The sequence below is a fragment of the Myotis nattereri genome (genome assembly GCF_964212035.1).
Source record: "Myotis nattereri genome assembly, chromosome: 12".
NCBI classification, from domain to species: Eukaryota; Metazoa; Chordata; class Mammalia; order Chiroptera; family Vespertilionidae; genus Myotis; species Myotis nattereri.
This window is the reverse complement of record NC_138087.1, coordinates 78,696,120-78,711,461: the sequence shown is the minus strand read 5'-3', so window position 1 is coordinate 78,711,461 and position 15,342 is coordinate 78,696,120. Positions and strand designations below refer to the sequence as shown.

Here is a 15,342-nt window from a genome sequence, read left to right as displayed (position 1 = left end):
TTGGCCTCACGCTTCTTTACAAGCTCTGCATCCAACGCCTGCCATTTCTAGGAGTAAAGCCACCATTCTTGAGGATGTCCAAAATGTTTACATGCTCAGAACTAGCGCTAGGTTTTTTTAAAAAAATTGTTTTTATTGCCGAAACCGGTTTGGCTCAGTGGATAGAGCGTCGGCCTGCGGACTGAAGGGTCCCAGGTTCGATTCCGGTCAAGGGCATGTACCTGGGTTGCGGGCATATCCCCAGTGGGAGATGTGCAGGAGGCAGCTGATCGATGTTTCTCTCTCATCGATGTTTCTAACTCTCTATCTCTCTCCCTTCCTCTCTGTAAAAAATCAATAAAATATATTTTTTAAAAAAATTGTTTTTATTGATTCAGAGAGGGAGAGGGGGTAGAAACATCAATGGTGAGAGAGAATCATTGATCGCTGCCTCTTGCACGCCCCCTACCGGGATGGAGCCCGCAACTGGCTTGATACCCAGTAGGGGGCGTGCAGGCATGTGGCCCTGGAACCTGCTGCTCCTGGTTTACGAGTCAACCCTTAACCACTAAGCCACCTGGGCGGGGCACTAGCACTAGTTTTATGTTAATGTACTTCCTTTTTTCCCATCTACCTTGGCAAGAAGAGCTTATTTATGGGCTTTCTTCAACTCCTTTCCTTCCAAATCCATGCTATTTACATTGCTGCTAAGCTCTCCTTTCCAGACTCTATTGCCAGCCTGCGCTACAAACCAGCCAGGCTGCCAGACTAGCTCCATCAGGATCCCCTGGGGAACCTGAGAGGACACAAAAGCCAGGGTCCTGAGATGATTCAGATGGTCTGGGACCCAGAAAGCTGTGTGTTTTACACAGATGCCCCGTGTGACTCCCAGTTTGGGAATGGCTGGCCCAGCTGCTGGGTTTGATAGACAAGCCTCGTGGGGTGCACACAGCCTCCCCTCCTGTGGGTACTCACCACACCACTGGGAAGAGGATGGCCCCACAGCACAGCAGGTCCACCAGAAACAGAGAGTCCTTCCACAAGGCGTACTCTGTGGTCCCCTCCTCGGTGGATTCTATGATGATGTAGGCCACGTTTGCCAGGACCTACAGGGCAGAGACGTCAGTGAGGCCCCAGAACACCGGGGGATTCTCACAACAGCAGCCCCAACAAGGGGGGAGGGGGCACTGGGGCCAGTAGGCCCCCAACCTATGGCCACAGCAGCACTCCCCCTGCTCTCTCCCACCAAGACGCCGTCTCTGCTTGCTCCTGAGCTTGTGGCTGCTCTGGCCACCTGAGTAAGGAGAGCGACGCCAGGCGATGTCCCAGGTAGGTCCGAGGACACAGCTTCTGCCTGGCTCTCTGGAGAGACACCTGTGGAGCCCAGGGCCTTCCTGTAATAAGTCCGCCTGCCTGGAGCTGCCATGTCGAAGAGACCAGGCAGAGAGAGAAAGAGCCCAGGAGCCCCCGCCCCATGTGATCAAGTCTCTCCAGCCCAGAAGGAGGCAAGTGGCCTGTCTGCTGTAACTGCTGGGACAGCAAGTCAGACCTACCCAGCTAAGCCTCTCGCGACTGCCGAGCCACAGAACGGAGACTGAATGCGGGCCGCTGTACAGCAGCGGCTACCCAGGCGGTGTGGCTTTTCCAGCACCCTAGGCCTCGCAGTCACCAGGCAGGCGCTGCACTTTCCTCCTGTTCAGCCACATGCCCAGGCTCCTCAGTGACAGTACCTCTGCTAAGTGCCAGATGATGTCATCAGAGACCAGGGCGGCAAAAGTGGCGGCTTTCAGCCACTGGCTGAGGAGCCACATCGCCCTCCCAGGAGTAACTCCAGTCCAGGTCCTCTGTCCAGCTGCGCCCGTGCTCTACTTCCATCCCCAGTCAGGGCTCTGTCTCGTGTGTTCAGTCTGTTGTTAAGCTCTCTGCGTGCTCTGAAAAGTCCTGCGGCTGCCTAAACTGAGACGGCAACACCTGGAAACCTGCGGTGCTACTCAGCATACGGGGGACAGCCTAGGAGATGTTCTTTCAAAGACCACTGCTAGGTGTGGATGCAGCGGCTAATCCCACCCCACCCCCCACAAGGCCGAGCTCCCAAACCTCGGCCTGACGTGCTGTTCGCAACGGTCATGTTCCACTTGAACAAAAATGCAAAATCCGCTGCACTGCATTGGGAAGTCTCCAAGTGCAGTTTCTCTCTCTGTTGAGGACGCATGCAGCTCAATCACCACAGAAGCATACACCACTGGACACTAACGCAGTGACCCTGAAACGCCAGTCTCCCACTGACACGCAGCGTCGGGCTCCTCCCGAAGCCCAGTCTATCCTCGCACCTGTCTCTGAGGCTCCGTCTGCGAAGACAGAGCGGAGAACAGGCTTCCACAGCCTGAACTCCTAACTGCACGTGTCCTCGGCTTCCAGTCCCCGAGGTGCCGTGGGCAGCAATGGGCAGTAACGCTCTTGCAACGCCATTCTGTGCAGCACTCACTTCTTACGCAGAAATGTGCAGTGGCTCCCATGGCCGGAAAGAAGCAGTTTTAACTTTTCAGGCTGCTGTTCAAGGCCTTCCTAGGCTAGTCTCCATGTTGGGATTTACAGTTACTGGTTAAATGCCGTTTCTTCGAGTGACCTGCCACATAACCCTGTGCGCTGCTCCTCCGGACGAACAAATGGGGAGCAGGGGGAGGACTGAGCCCGGTCACCGTACAGTTAGGCCAGGAGGAAGTTCACACTGAAGGGGAGGGAGCGGCCACAAGAGGAAAGGGGGCTCAGGGAGCGGTGTGGCAGAGGGGGCAGAGGCCCAGGCTCGTCACTCACGAGCTCTCGACCCTGGCAGCTCATCAGCCAAGACCCGGGTACTCAGCACCTCCGTCCACTGGACAGCACCTCCTACTGCCACTCCCCCTGGGCCTGTCATCTTTGTCATCGTTCTTTCCTTAAGCATCGAGGCCAGGCCCAGCCACACACAAAGCCTCCCAGGTCATTAGAGTCTGGATGACCAGTCTTCCTTGGAACCTTCAGTAACTGGTGTGTGCCATTGGTCTGGCGGTAACGTGTATCCCTTATTACTGACGTGAAGTGGCTTTGCTGCCGGAGCTGAGCGGGCTGACCTGCGTGCCGGGGGCTGGCCTCTTCCTCCCCTCGCCTGCCACATGGACAGTGTGCTCCAAGATGAGCCCGGGCGACGAGAACAACTTTATCGAGCAGGCGCACTTCGGCCGAGCAGAGTAGCTGTGCATCGCTGCTAGGACCGCTGCTTACTAGGGCCCTTCCGCCCGGCTCTGCTCCAAGGATCCTCTCCTGCGGACTCACTGGTGAGGCCCCAAGCACAGGGAGGCTCTAAGAAATGTTTGCCAACATCTACCTTGTGGGAACTCACTGGTGTCATTCAGAATTTTAAAATAATTTAACAAAATTGCTATGTACTGAGTTCCTCTAAGAGGCCCATTTGGTTACAGGACACAAGGGGGAGGAAGAGAAGCCAGCAGGTCCCCTAACTTTTCAGCAGCCTTCTACTAAGGGACAGATGTCCACGTGCCGGTTAAAGATAACTGACGGTCAAACATCTCCCAGTGCCGTGGCCTGAGGCCTAGGCCTGTCCACATTCAGAAACAGAACCCCCCATGGGGAAGCTGGCGTTTCTGTGTGGGCCACCCCCGCTCCCAGACAGGCCTGGAGCGGCTAAGTGGGGGACAGAGCAGCACAGCGGAGGAGCGTCCCTCACCTGGAGTGGGATGACAATCATGAAGATCTTTTTGTCTTTATCGGAAAGGATATGCTTGATGAAAGCCCAGCCAGTGCCAATGAGCGCGATGGTGATGAATAGCAGGGCCCCTTTCAAACTGAAAAAGAAAAATGTCACAGACAAAAATGGGTCTCTTTGGAGTCCCACCCTGCAAGTTAGATTCCACAGCTCATGCTATGATTTCACGTGCTTCTTGCAAAAGACAGGTGGCCAAATCCAGGAAGTTCGTCGTAAGTGAGCAAGTCTTCCGCACACAAATAGTTAGCTATGCAGCCCACCACCTGAGCAGCCAGTCCCCACAAGGAGGCAGCCCCCTCCCAGGGGCCCGCAACAGCCCCGAGTTCTCAAGTGTGGGCAGCTACCCGTCCACCACACCCCTTTGGCATGGCAGGAACCCAGCCAGGCTGCACAGGAGGGCGGCACAGTCAACCTGAGCCAGGTCTCTTCCTGACATGGCTTCCCCAACACCTGATATGTCACGTCCCGGTATGAGTACGTCACGAGTCACCCTGCACACTTACAGGTGAGTGATGTAGTACACGACAGCCCAGCCTTCCATGGGGTAGCCCTGGGAGGAGATGTAGTGGTAGTCGATCTGCAAGCGAACGGCATTTCAGAAAGGGCAATGGCTGGCCCCCCGCCCAGTGCAGTCAAACGGAAATCCACAGAGACCTCATGATAAGGTGTCCAGTGACTCACTTGTCAATTCACAATAAAGCACATGAGTGCGTGAACAATGTCAACCAGCTTGAGAAACTGACACGTTTCAGTGTCACTAACGCTCAGCCTGGGTCCCTCTCTTGAGGCAGGTGATTCCCCCGGGCAAATGGCTGCCTCATCTCTTCTTTCCAATCTCCATGGTCCAAATGCCATAGGTCTTCTCAGTGTCCCACCCGAGAACTTTACCTCTCACCACCCAGTCACTCAGTAAAAACCTACATGGAATCACCCAGCTTAGAAAACTGTTTTCTTTGAGGGGAGAAATTCTGTGAATTTAGAGCTACCTGAAGCCAGCATCTCATTTTAATTAAAGGGGCACGTTTCAGAAGGGCACTGACATGCTCCTGGCAGAACTCACAAAGGGGACACACGTTTCTTACACATCTTTCCTCCTATCATACTCGGCTACCTGGATATTACAGTCACTCAAGGATCCCATCACTCATTATCCACATGGTTCAAAAAAAAAAAAAAAAAATCAGCTCAGATCCAAATAAAAAATTACCCAGATACCTGTCCTTTCTTCAGACTAAGTGGCTACTGCTACTTTTCCCTGACGCGTTGTAAGCGCAGCAGTAGGCAGTGCACATGTGGAGACAGACTGTCACCTACGGGTGCCTCGCAGGCCTACACCCTGGGGAGCTGTGACCTTACTCTCAGGGGCAGGCTCATGGCAATCCGCATCGGGGCGAAATAGTCAAAGCTCAGTTCAATTTTATGCCTCTGTGTGTAGAGCATCGATTTTCTCTCGAATAAGAGCGCCAACACTGGACTTGCAATCAAATGGGAACACGGGGAAGGTCTGGAAGAGGGAGCCGTGGACACACTTCAGCAGGTGGCAGTCTCATCTCAAGAAATGACCCAACGCCCCCCACCCACCCAAACAAATAAATGACAACAAGCCTGTGTCCCAGGGAAACTCCGGGCCTGCGCTGCTATCAGACGGTGCCTGCGTCTGGGACTCCAGGCTCTGATGCTTTATGCCCATGACCAGCCGCCCCTCCCGTCAGAGGCTTCCTGAGAAAGGCGTTCTTTACCTTTGGGTTCCCACGGATGTATCCCCTTTCCCCTGATTTTCCTGATCATATAGCATTGAACATCATTTCATAAATGACCCCAAAATACCCATACGTACTGCATGGAAGACCAAAGAAAGAGACTTGGTGAAAGGGAGGGCCGCCATCAACCAGTGAATTTTAAATACATCGTTCCTATAAAAACAGAGAGAAAAGAATGAAAGAAATATTCCATTCTCCCACACAACAGCTTGAAGCCTTGGGCATCAGACGTTTTTATAAGAAGGCAGTAAATGTAATCTAAGCAAACCCCAAACATGAAGCCTTTTAAAAAGTCCTTTCTGTTGCAGAACAGGCCTTGAAGGAGCCTAGAGGCACCTCTACCACTGAAGCCCACACTGCATACGGAACTGAGTCATGCACGGGAGCCTGAAGAGGCTGAGACCGTGAGACAGAAATCAGAACAGGCTTTCTCCCCAGAAACCATCGGGAAAGGCCACAGGAAGTGGACTGGATGGATCTGCGGACACTGAAACCCCAGTGAACAGAGGGGAGGAGCTACAGCTCACTGGGAAATGTGCAGCCCCGGGGAGGCGGTTCAGCGCCTGGTGACAAGGAGGGCTGTGCCCTCTTCGCTCCCCTTCAAGGCTGGAACCTGCCAAACACCCCAGGCCAGTGGGGTAAAGCACCCACTTCCACCCCACCCCCAGGCTCACTCAGGTGCCTGTCCACCTTTGGGCTGCTGAGCACTATGTTCCACTACCCTTTCCCACCTCCCCCAGGACTTAACCAATAGGACACACAAGACCATTCTGGAGAAAAAGTTAAAACTCTATTAAAGAACACAGACTTCTGTAAGAGCCACGGGAAACTCCAACTCGGGTATCAAGACATTCAGCAAAGCCACAGCAGTACAAAATGTGGACAGTGGGACATCAGACAAAAAAAAATCAACAGAACAGATATCACCATGTGAAAAATGCTAGTAATAATATCCATAGATAGTATAATTTACATAAATTAAAAATACATGCAACATTGCCCTAACCGGTTTGGCTCAGTGGATAGAGCATCCGCCTGCAGACTGAAGGGTCCCAGGTTCGGTTCCGGTCAAGGGCATGTGCCTGGGTTGCAGGCACATCCCCAGTGGGGAGTGTGCAGGGGGCAGCTGATTGATGTTTCTCTCTCATCGGTGTTTCTAACTCCCTATTCCTCTCTCTTCCTCTCTGTAAAAAATCAATAAAATATAAAAAAAAAATTTAAAAAAATACATGCAACATGAATAAACATTACTAATTTATAAAAGTGCACGAATATCAGAAAACACATAATAAACACTTTTGAGCGGTTGGGGAGGAATGAGAGAAGGGATGGGAAATGAAGGGAAACGAAGGAGAGGGCCTTGCAAGGATGATAAGGAGGGTGTGCCCTGAACTGACACATGCTGTTTCCAGAATGATTTCCTCTCCGGTAATTTCCTGTCCCAGTGCCCAAAAGTCAAAAAGGAAGTCAAGGCCAGATTAGTCTGTCACTGTGAATAGCAATTAGATTTACCACAGGGCAAAACTGCCCATTGTCACCCTCCCCCGCCATGCCCCACCCCACCCCCACCCCCCAGCAACCTCGCCTAGCTAGCAGTCCTAGTTAAAACCTCCCCGCCTCCCGCCTGGGGCAGTGATGTGATAGAAAGAACACAGGGTCCAAAGCCACACAGAACTGGCTCCAATACTGGTTCTATTCCGATGACCTTCACCCCTCTAAACCTCAGTAACCTCTTCTAAAAATGGGGCTACACCTGCCTACCTCAAGGAGCTGTGGGAACATTAGCTAAAATAACCACCACCAGGTGCCTGACTCAAAACGACCAGCTTCCCTCCACTGCCCAGGGGCTCTGGGCCCAAGGCAGACAGCACAGAGCTGAGAGGAGCCACGTGTACACAGCAGGACATCTGGGCTCCAGTCCCAGCTCTGTACTGACTGCCCGTGGCTCTCGCTTCCCCTGTCAAGGCCTCAATAAACCCAGGCAGAGATCTCTCAACTCCTTCCAGTGGGAGGGGCTGCAAGACTCTGAAAGGCAGCGGCAGCCACGGAGTCACATCCTTCCCATGACTTAAATTTCCAACTTCACATGACCGACCCGCTGTCAGACTCCCGGGGAAACAAGAGGATGGGGTGGGGGGCGGAAACCATACATTTTGTGTGTATACTATACTTCAATAAAAAGCTTAAAACATGCACAAAGTAGGTCAGCCTCATTTACCACACATTTAAAACTGCTGCCAGTTTTTATTATTCAAGTGAGCCAGTGCCCATGACTGCTGTATCACTAAGTAAAGGGAATGAAAGCACCTCACATCTGCAGAGCATCCTGATGTGCAAAGCCTTCCTGCACAGAAATCTCCAGAGCTCAGCTCTCAGAGGAAGCCGGCGCAAGACTCACTGCCAGTTCCATAGCTGAGGGAGAGGACGGAGCGCGAAGCAGGCACAGGCAGCAACAGCGTTCACACTGCAAGTCAGCTCTTGCTCCCACTTCTCACTTTTCTAATTAAAGCAAAGGCAAAACTTTCTTTAAACAAAACAAAACCCTTCTATGGCCTAACTTCAGAGGATTCTTGTCGTCTTATTCACGGCTGCTGATCGTCTAGTCCAAGTGACTGGGTGGGGTCCTTCCCAGGTAAACAAAAGGCTCGTTCCGTGTGGCGGTGGGCAGGGTGTTCCCGCTGCTCCCAGCTGAGCAAGTCAGAGGCATCAATGTCTGCCCCACGCTCCAGAGAGAGGTATTTGGGGTCCCTGATTATTATGTAAATTTAACTTATCCCATACTGCAATGCCATATTCACACGCCATCATTTACTTAGCTTATGGGCCTTATCCTATAACAGAATTGTATCCTTTAACTGAAAATTACATTTTGCTTCTCAATTTTGGGAGAGAGAGACAGAATTAAACATTAGCTCCACCTACATGCAGCTTGCAGCTGGTCTCCTCAAGAGACAAGTACAGGAAGTGAAAGCCACAGGGGTTTCAGCAGAAAGGCCAACAGCCAGGCAGATGGGCTTTGAAGAGGATTTCTCCAGTGACAAGCCCAGGTCAGTATCGGAAGGTCAGCAGCTCTCCCAGCCCAGCTCTGAGCGGAGGCCTCTGTACGAAGCGGTAATTCATGCTCTCGGCCAGGCAGTGGGTCCCTGTCCCTCACCTGTTCTCAAGAACAAAGAGCCCCTGACTGGGACCCACGTGTTCACGTGGAGTGCTGCACTGTGATCTCTTCGCTACGGAAACGCTCAGCTTATATACATTGTATTTTGCTTGTATGTTATTGAAATCTCTGGATTTGCCTTTAAGCAAAAACAATGGGAAGTGAGCAAACACCAAGGTATGCAAAGCTCCTGCAGTGCCCTACGTTTCAGGGAAGATGCCCTTTGAAGAGAACAAAATGGCCGGTGCCAATCCTGCCCAGGTGCAGAAGCCAGCAAAGGTGAAATTGTACAAATACCAACCCACTCGAAGCTGAAGGACTTAAGGAAGTAGTATTTTACCGTCGTTTTCGAAGGATGTGAATCCAGATGGTCCCAGAAAGGAAAAAGAAAAAGGCCATAGAAATGTATAACTTAGGGAGAGGGATTTCTCCTGCAGAGAGGTAGCTCTCAGGATTCTTCTCCGTGATCTCAATCTGAAACCAACATGAAGTTTATTTTTACTTTTCAGGAACAGATCATTTCACATCCAGCACTTTGTAATCTTAGCTGTTTAACTTAAGCTTAAGAGTGAATACCAGTAGAGAACAAACACATTCTTAGTGCACTGGCTGAAATGTAAACACACCCAATTGCTTTATAGTCCTTGTTTATGAACCCTCTGCTAAAGTTCCTGCCCACTGGCCACACTTTTCTTTTACTTCGCTTAAGTGGTCTTAAGATCTATTCTTATAGAGAAACTAGAGGCCCAGTGCATGAAATTCATACACAGGAGTGGGGGAGAGGGGATGTCCCTCAGCCGGGCCTGCGCCCTCTCGCAATCTGCTCAGGTAGGGTCCCTAGGCTTGGCCGGCAATCAGGGCCTACGGGACTTTCCTTCCCCTGGCTGCTGGCAGCTGGCCCCGCCCCCATCACTGCTTGCCACCTTTGTGGCACTGCACACTGGCGTCCCCCACCACCACCAGTCGCTTCCCTCTGCGGGCAACAAGCATGGAATACGATTGTTTGGCTGGCCTGGGCCTCCCTCTTTGGGGTGATCAATTGTGGAGCCTCCCATCGATCACCCCACAGAGGGTGGCCTGGCACCCGCCTTGGCTGGCCTGCTGCCAGTGCATGTCATACATAGCGTGGTTGTCCGGAAGGTCATTCAGATAGATGGTCGTTCTGCTGTTTGGTTGATTTGCATACTAGGCTTTTATTATTATAGATAAATGTCTTCCATATTACACGGCTGACAAAACTCATGTGGAACAGTTTCCATATGGTACTCACATCAAGGTTGAATGAAAACTTGTCATTAGACTGCATTTTAGGTCCAGTGCATTTATGCAAATAAAGACTGTAGAGGCCTTCCTGCTCATTGGTGCTGATGTTAAAGGAAAACTGAAAGTGAAGGAGAAAAAAATTAAAGGGTACCCAAATCCTCAGCTAAATTTTTAAGTCTTAGAAGGAAATCATGAATACTATGAATAAAAAAAAAGATAGCCTTCAAGAAATCAAATTCTCCCAGAGCAGAATTTAAAGATGTTTTCTTGTTCTATGATTCCCTCCCAAAGTTGTTATAGCAACTTTCAAGCTAACAGAAAAGTTGACAAAATTATACAGCAAATACCTATATACCCACTACCTAGATTCCACAATGAACGTTTTACTATCCTTGCCTTATCACACATCTATCCATTGGTGATGGATTTTGGCAGAAGTCTTCCAAGGCAACCTTAGAAGATGCAGTTATCTAGTTTTCAAGCCAACGTATTATTTAGGTAAAAATACTCCTGACAACTGAAGGAGGTTCATTTAATACTTGACAAGGTAAGGAACCAATATTCCACCCTGGCTGATGTGGCTCAGTTGGTTGGGCGTCATCCCATGCACTGAAGAGTTGCCAGTTCGATTCCCAGTCAGGGCACATGCCAGAGTTGTGGGCTCAATTTTGGGTAGGGAATATATAGGAGGCAGCCGGTAATGTTTTCTTTCACACTGATGTTTCTGTCCCTGTTCCTTCTGCTCTCTCTAAAAACCAATTACAAATCCTTTAAAAACAAAACAATTTCCCTCATTAAAATTTACACCTGTAATTTTAAGCAACAGTAATAAATACTACATTTTCTATATTCAGACATGTTTTTCTTATATTTCATGTGTCCAAATGAAGTTTAATGTAAATCAAAAGAAATCATACATGTATGTAAGATCATAGAAGCAACTCCTGAGTCTATCCTAGAGAATTTTTCTATAAGCCTAAATTATGTGGCTTAAGGCTACATATACAGATGGTAAACTATAAAGAAAGGTGAGGACATGATTATAACATTTTCTTCACAATCGGGGTTACTCTGGAGTTGGGAAGGATATGGAGTTTGTGAGGTACTAGCATGATTCCATCTCTTGTCCCAGTGATGGTTACAACGGTGATTACTTACAACTATTTGTATTCATCACCAATACAGGTACTAACACTCTCTTGTATATATACTATACCTTACAATTTAACAGGCGGGGAGGAAAAAGAGACACCTGAGAAGAAGCTCGAAATAAAAGGCCAAGAATATTCAAGTTGAAATTGTTAAGCCACGTCCCAAACTCATCCTTGTAAACGTCGGACGTGTATTTTAGTCCACACGGGTAGCCAGAACAGAAAATGTTTCTAAACATATTAACTTCCTAGTTCTCAAAGACTCAGATGAAGTTAAGAAATATTTTAAAAAATCAATATAATTATTAAAGACATCAGAGTTGGCACTTGACCCTTAAGGAGAAAACAAAAATAAAGCAAAAATGTCAATTTTAGAGTTGGAATAAGCTCCGACAGTCGCTTTCCTGCTCTGGGGATGAACGATCATCCTTGTTCTGTGGATGGAGCAGAAAGGCTCAGGTGACTTCACTGTGCAAAACGGGGAGAACACTGGGCAGGAGAACAGGAAGGAGTCACCTACGACTCCTTTGCAAGGAGAGGGGAAGCGGACAAAAGGCAAGCAGCCCGGCACTGCCTGTTTTATGCATCCCGGGGACCCTACGAACTGGCCATTTCCACCCATGTTCTCATCAGCAGTGTCCGCTGCTTTGCCCTGACACTCACCTGACGCACGCATTAGTAACTGACAATGTATACATCCGATATGCTTTCCTTTTGAATTACTTTTTAAAGGCTTTTTACAAAAACATTCAAAACACTTATTTTATGAACAAGCATTTTAAAGTGAGGGAAAAAAGAGAGAAAAGTACCTTTTGTATTTTCTTAAGGAGGCAGTAAAGCAAAGTGGTTAAACACATGGGCCTTGGAGTCAGAAAAACCTGGGTTTGAGTCCTCCCCTTAGGCAAGTTACTTAACCTCTCTGAGACTCAGTTTCCTCATCTGTAAAAGGGGAATAATAACAGTACCTACTTCATAGAGTTGTTGGGAGGATGAACTGAGATAATGATAACATAAAAGTATTTAGCACAATGCCTGGCATTCATTCATTCATGTCCATAATTACTGATGGAGAGCCTATTAGAGGCCAGGTCCAAGGTTAGGAATTTCATATACATCAGTAATAAAACAGAAAATCCCTGCCCTTATGGTTACCTTCTACAGGGAGACTGACAAACACAGTAAGTAGTTACAGCATGTTGGAAACAAGAAGTGCGAAGGGAAAAGAATGGCGTGGGGAGGGCTAAGGGGAGTGGCTGCATTTAAAACACGGTGACTGGGGAAGCTTTGCTGAGACAGTGGTGTTTGAAAGACTTGAAGGAGAAAGAAATTAATCAAAAGGGTTCCAAGGGACAAGTGTTCCTCCCAGTGGGGACAGTTAAAGCAGAGCCTGAGGCTTCATCTTTCCTAGGAGCAGCAAGGTGGCCCGTGTGCCTGAAGCAGAGTTAGCAAGGGGAGGGGAGGGGCAGGGAACAGGAGCCAAGGATAGAAATGACAGCGGCCGACCTGTGGGCTTGCAGACAAGTGGAAGGACTTGGGCTTTCCCTCTGAGACAGCCGAAAGCTGTGGAGGATTTGGAGGTGACTACCCCACAAGCTCTCAGTTAGCTATTAATACCAATGGCTACTAAACTTAACATATAAAAATTGTTAGGCCTAAAAAAAAAAAAAAAAAAAAAAGCCAAAACCGGTTTGGCTCAGTGGATAGAGCGTCGGCCTGCGGACTGAAGGGGTCCCAGGTTCGATTCCAGTCAAGGGCATGTACCTTGGTTGCGGGCACATCCCCAGTGGGGAGTGTGCAGGAGGCAGCTGATCGATGTTTCTCTCTCATCGATGTTTCTAACTCTCTATCTCTCTCCTTTCCTCTCTGTAAAAATTCAATAAAATAAAAAAATAAAAAAAAAATTGTTAGGCAATATAAGCCACTATAAGCCAGAACAGAGGATGCAGGGGTGGGGGACTTCCACAGCGATAAAAGCAGAGCATCTGGCAGAGTGGATTACATGGCCGCCTGCATTTGTCAACACTGATTGAGCTGTACACTCAAGACCTGTGCACTCACTGTAAGCAGATTATACCTCAATGAATGAAAACGGGTTAGGAGAGAGGCAGTGACTTTTACAAAGTAATAATAAAGGTTATTTGCATAGCGCTTTACAGTGCACTTTAAAAAAATGATCTGCCTAGCAACCCTATGAGACAGTCCCACCGTTTTTCATTCTTAGATGATTAAAGAGCGAGGAGCCGAAGTGAAGTGTTGTCCAAGGTCACCAGCTAGTAAGTTGGTGCTGAGATCCAGTCCGACCTCCTACCACATACCTGGGCTGTGATGCCGCCACAAACACTCGTATGCAGTTAACAATGGTGACAGCATTGCGGGTCACTCACGGCCTTGAGTCTCGGTGAACTCATCTAAAATTACATCATCACCCTAAAGGATCACCCATGGTCCTCCTGGAGCACTCTGAATGGGAGTCAGCGTAGGATTAGAGGCAGAGTTGTGGGGACAGCCAGGCAGAATGGGGTTGGAATCTGGGCCTTATCACTCATATTGGACATTCGTGAAGTTATTCCTTCGTAGAGGCTTATGACTTGCTACGCGGCGGGTGATAATATCCACCCTGTAGGTTTGTTATGAAGAGAGCTACTGTACTCAAGTGACTGATACATAGCATGCCTAATTATTCCTAAATTCAAAATGCTTTTGCTTTTAAAAATTCACTCTTTACGTGGTAGAGATCAAGCTTTACTCAAAAAAGATACATACCCGAAATGAAAGTGCCCTGCCATTATTACGAACAGAAAAGGATTTCTCTTCCATTGCCTAGAAAGACATAACAACCTGCTTTAGGACACTGGCAGGAAAAGTAAGCTCATAAACATAAAAATAAACATAAAGACTTAAAGACGTTTTTCGGAAAGCCTCCGTCTGCCGACCTTTAAAAGCTTCCTAAAAATAACATCCACCATCCTTTCGATGTCTGAAATCCCCTTTCACAGAGAATGTTCGTTCTTCCTCACCCACTGCCTTTACTCAGCTGTCTTCTGCCTCTTCACTCACCCCACTCCTCACCCCGCCCCCCAACTTCCTGCTGGAGCACTTCTCTACTACTAAAGCTTCAGCAAGACCTAGGGTGCCAACCCAGGTCACACCCTGACCATCCCTGGACTCCACTCCCGACTGCAAGTGAGTAACAGGTTGCCATTGGTCCAGCGGACGAAGTAATGAAAAGAACGCCTGACATATGCACACACGATGAACTGAGCATACTGACGCTGAATGAAAGAACACAAAAGAGCACGCACCGCATAACCCATCTGCGCAGTTTTGTGAAACTAATCTACGGGGACAAAGCAGTGGTTGCCAGGGGACAGGAGCATGGCAACGGGCAGGAAACACTTTTGGGGTGATGGGTAATGTTCACTAACTTTATTGTGGTGATAGCTTCACAATGTACACATAAACCAAAACGTATCAAATTGCCATTTTAAATATGGTCCTCCCTCCTGATCTGCAGGGGATACATTCCAAGACCCCCAGGGGATGCCTGAACCTGCAGATAGCACCAAACCCTACATATACTATGTTTATGCTTTTTCCTATACACCCATACCGATGAGAAAGTTTAATTTATAAAGTAGGCAGTTTCAAAGACAGGTTCATTCTTACTGTAGATCTTAGCAACCTCCCCATGGCTTTTTTTTCCTCTTTAAGGAAAGAGGAAAAGTCAAGAATGTTCACCTCTTCACGTAAAGGAAGCTTCTCTTTGGCGTATCTGAATGGCTAGCATCACGACACTAGCACAATGGGGCAACAGTAAGTGAAATAAGGGTGACCCGAGCACCAGCACTGTGACACTGTGACAGTGGATCTCATGAGACAGCTAAGTGTCTACGGCAGGAGCAGCATATGCAGCCAGCTCTGTATTATCTAAGATCCCTCTCTCTGCTCCCAAATATGTACCTTTTACTTCAAACAGGCCAGTGCCCAGCTATGCTCATTTCCACTTCCAGTCTTTGCTTATGACAGTCTTCATCCCATTCCATCTCTTCTTCCCCAAACAAATCCAGCAAACTTCAAACCCTGGTGAAACTTCCTTCCAGAGGGTTCTCCAGATAGCTCGTTTCCCTCTCCACCCACTATCTGGCCCTTTAGCACTTAAGTGCTGTACAATGCAGCACCCAATTTCACTGTTAAGTTGTTCCAGTGTGCCAACATTATGTCTCCAAACAGAAGGCAGCTCCCTGTACATTAGGCATGTGTATGTATATGAATGTA

At 48.7% G+C, this 15,342-nt stretch overlaps 1 protein-coding gene across 2 annotated transcripts in view; it reads right to left on the bottom strand.

Moving 5' to 3' along the window:
• GPR107 (G protein-coupled receptor 107) overlaps positions 1–15,342 on the bottom strand; it is a 53,734-nt gene that overhangs the window by 23,473 nt on the left and 14,919 nt on the right. For both annotated transcript variants that reach the window (XR_013996695.1, XM_081103963.1), the window contains exons 7-13: positions 13,831–13,887; positions 9,924–10,034; positions 8,994–9,127; positions 5,577–5,652; positions 4,243–4,316; positions 3,701–3,818; positions 955–1,085 (exon numbers count right to left, since the gene is read on the bottom strand). Coding sequence is in view for 1 of the 2 variants with exons in the window: in XM_081103963.1 (XP_080960089.1) it covers positions 955–1,085; positions 3,701–3,818; positions 4,243–4,316; positions 5,577–5,652; positions 8,994–9,127; positions 9,924–10,034; positions 13,831–13,887 (701 nt within the window). In the remaining variant the exon portion in view is untranslated. The remainder of the gene's footprint in view (positions 1–954; positions 1,086–3,700; positions 3,819–4,242; positions 4,317–5,576; positions 5,653–8,993; positions 9,128–9,923; positions 10,035–13,830; positions 13,888–15,342) is intronic.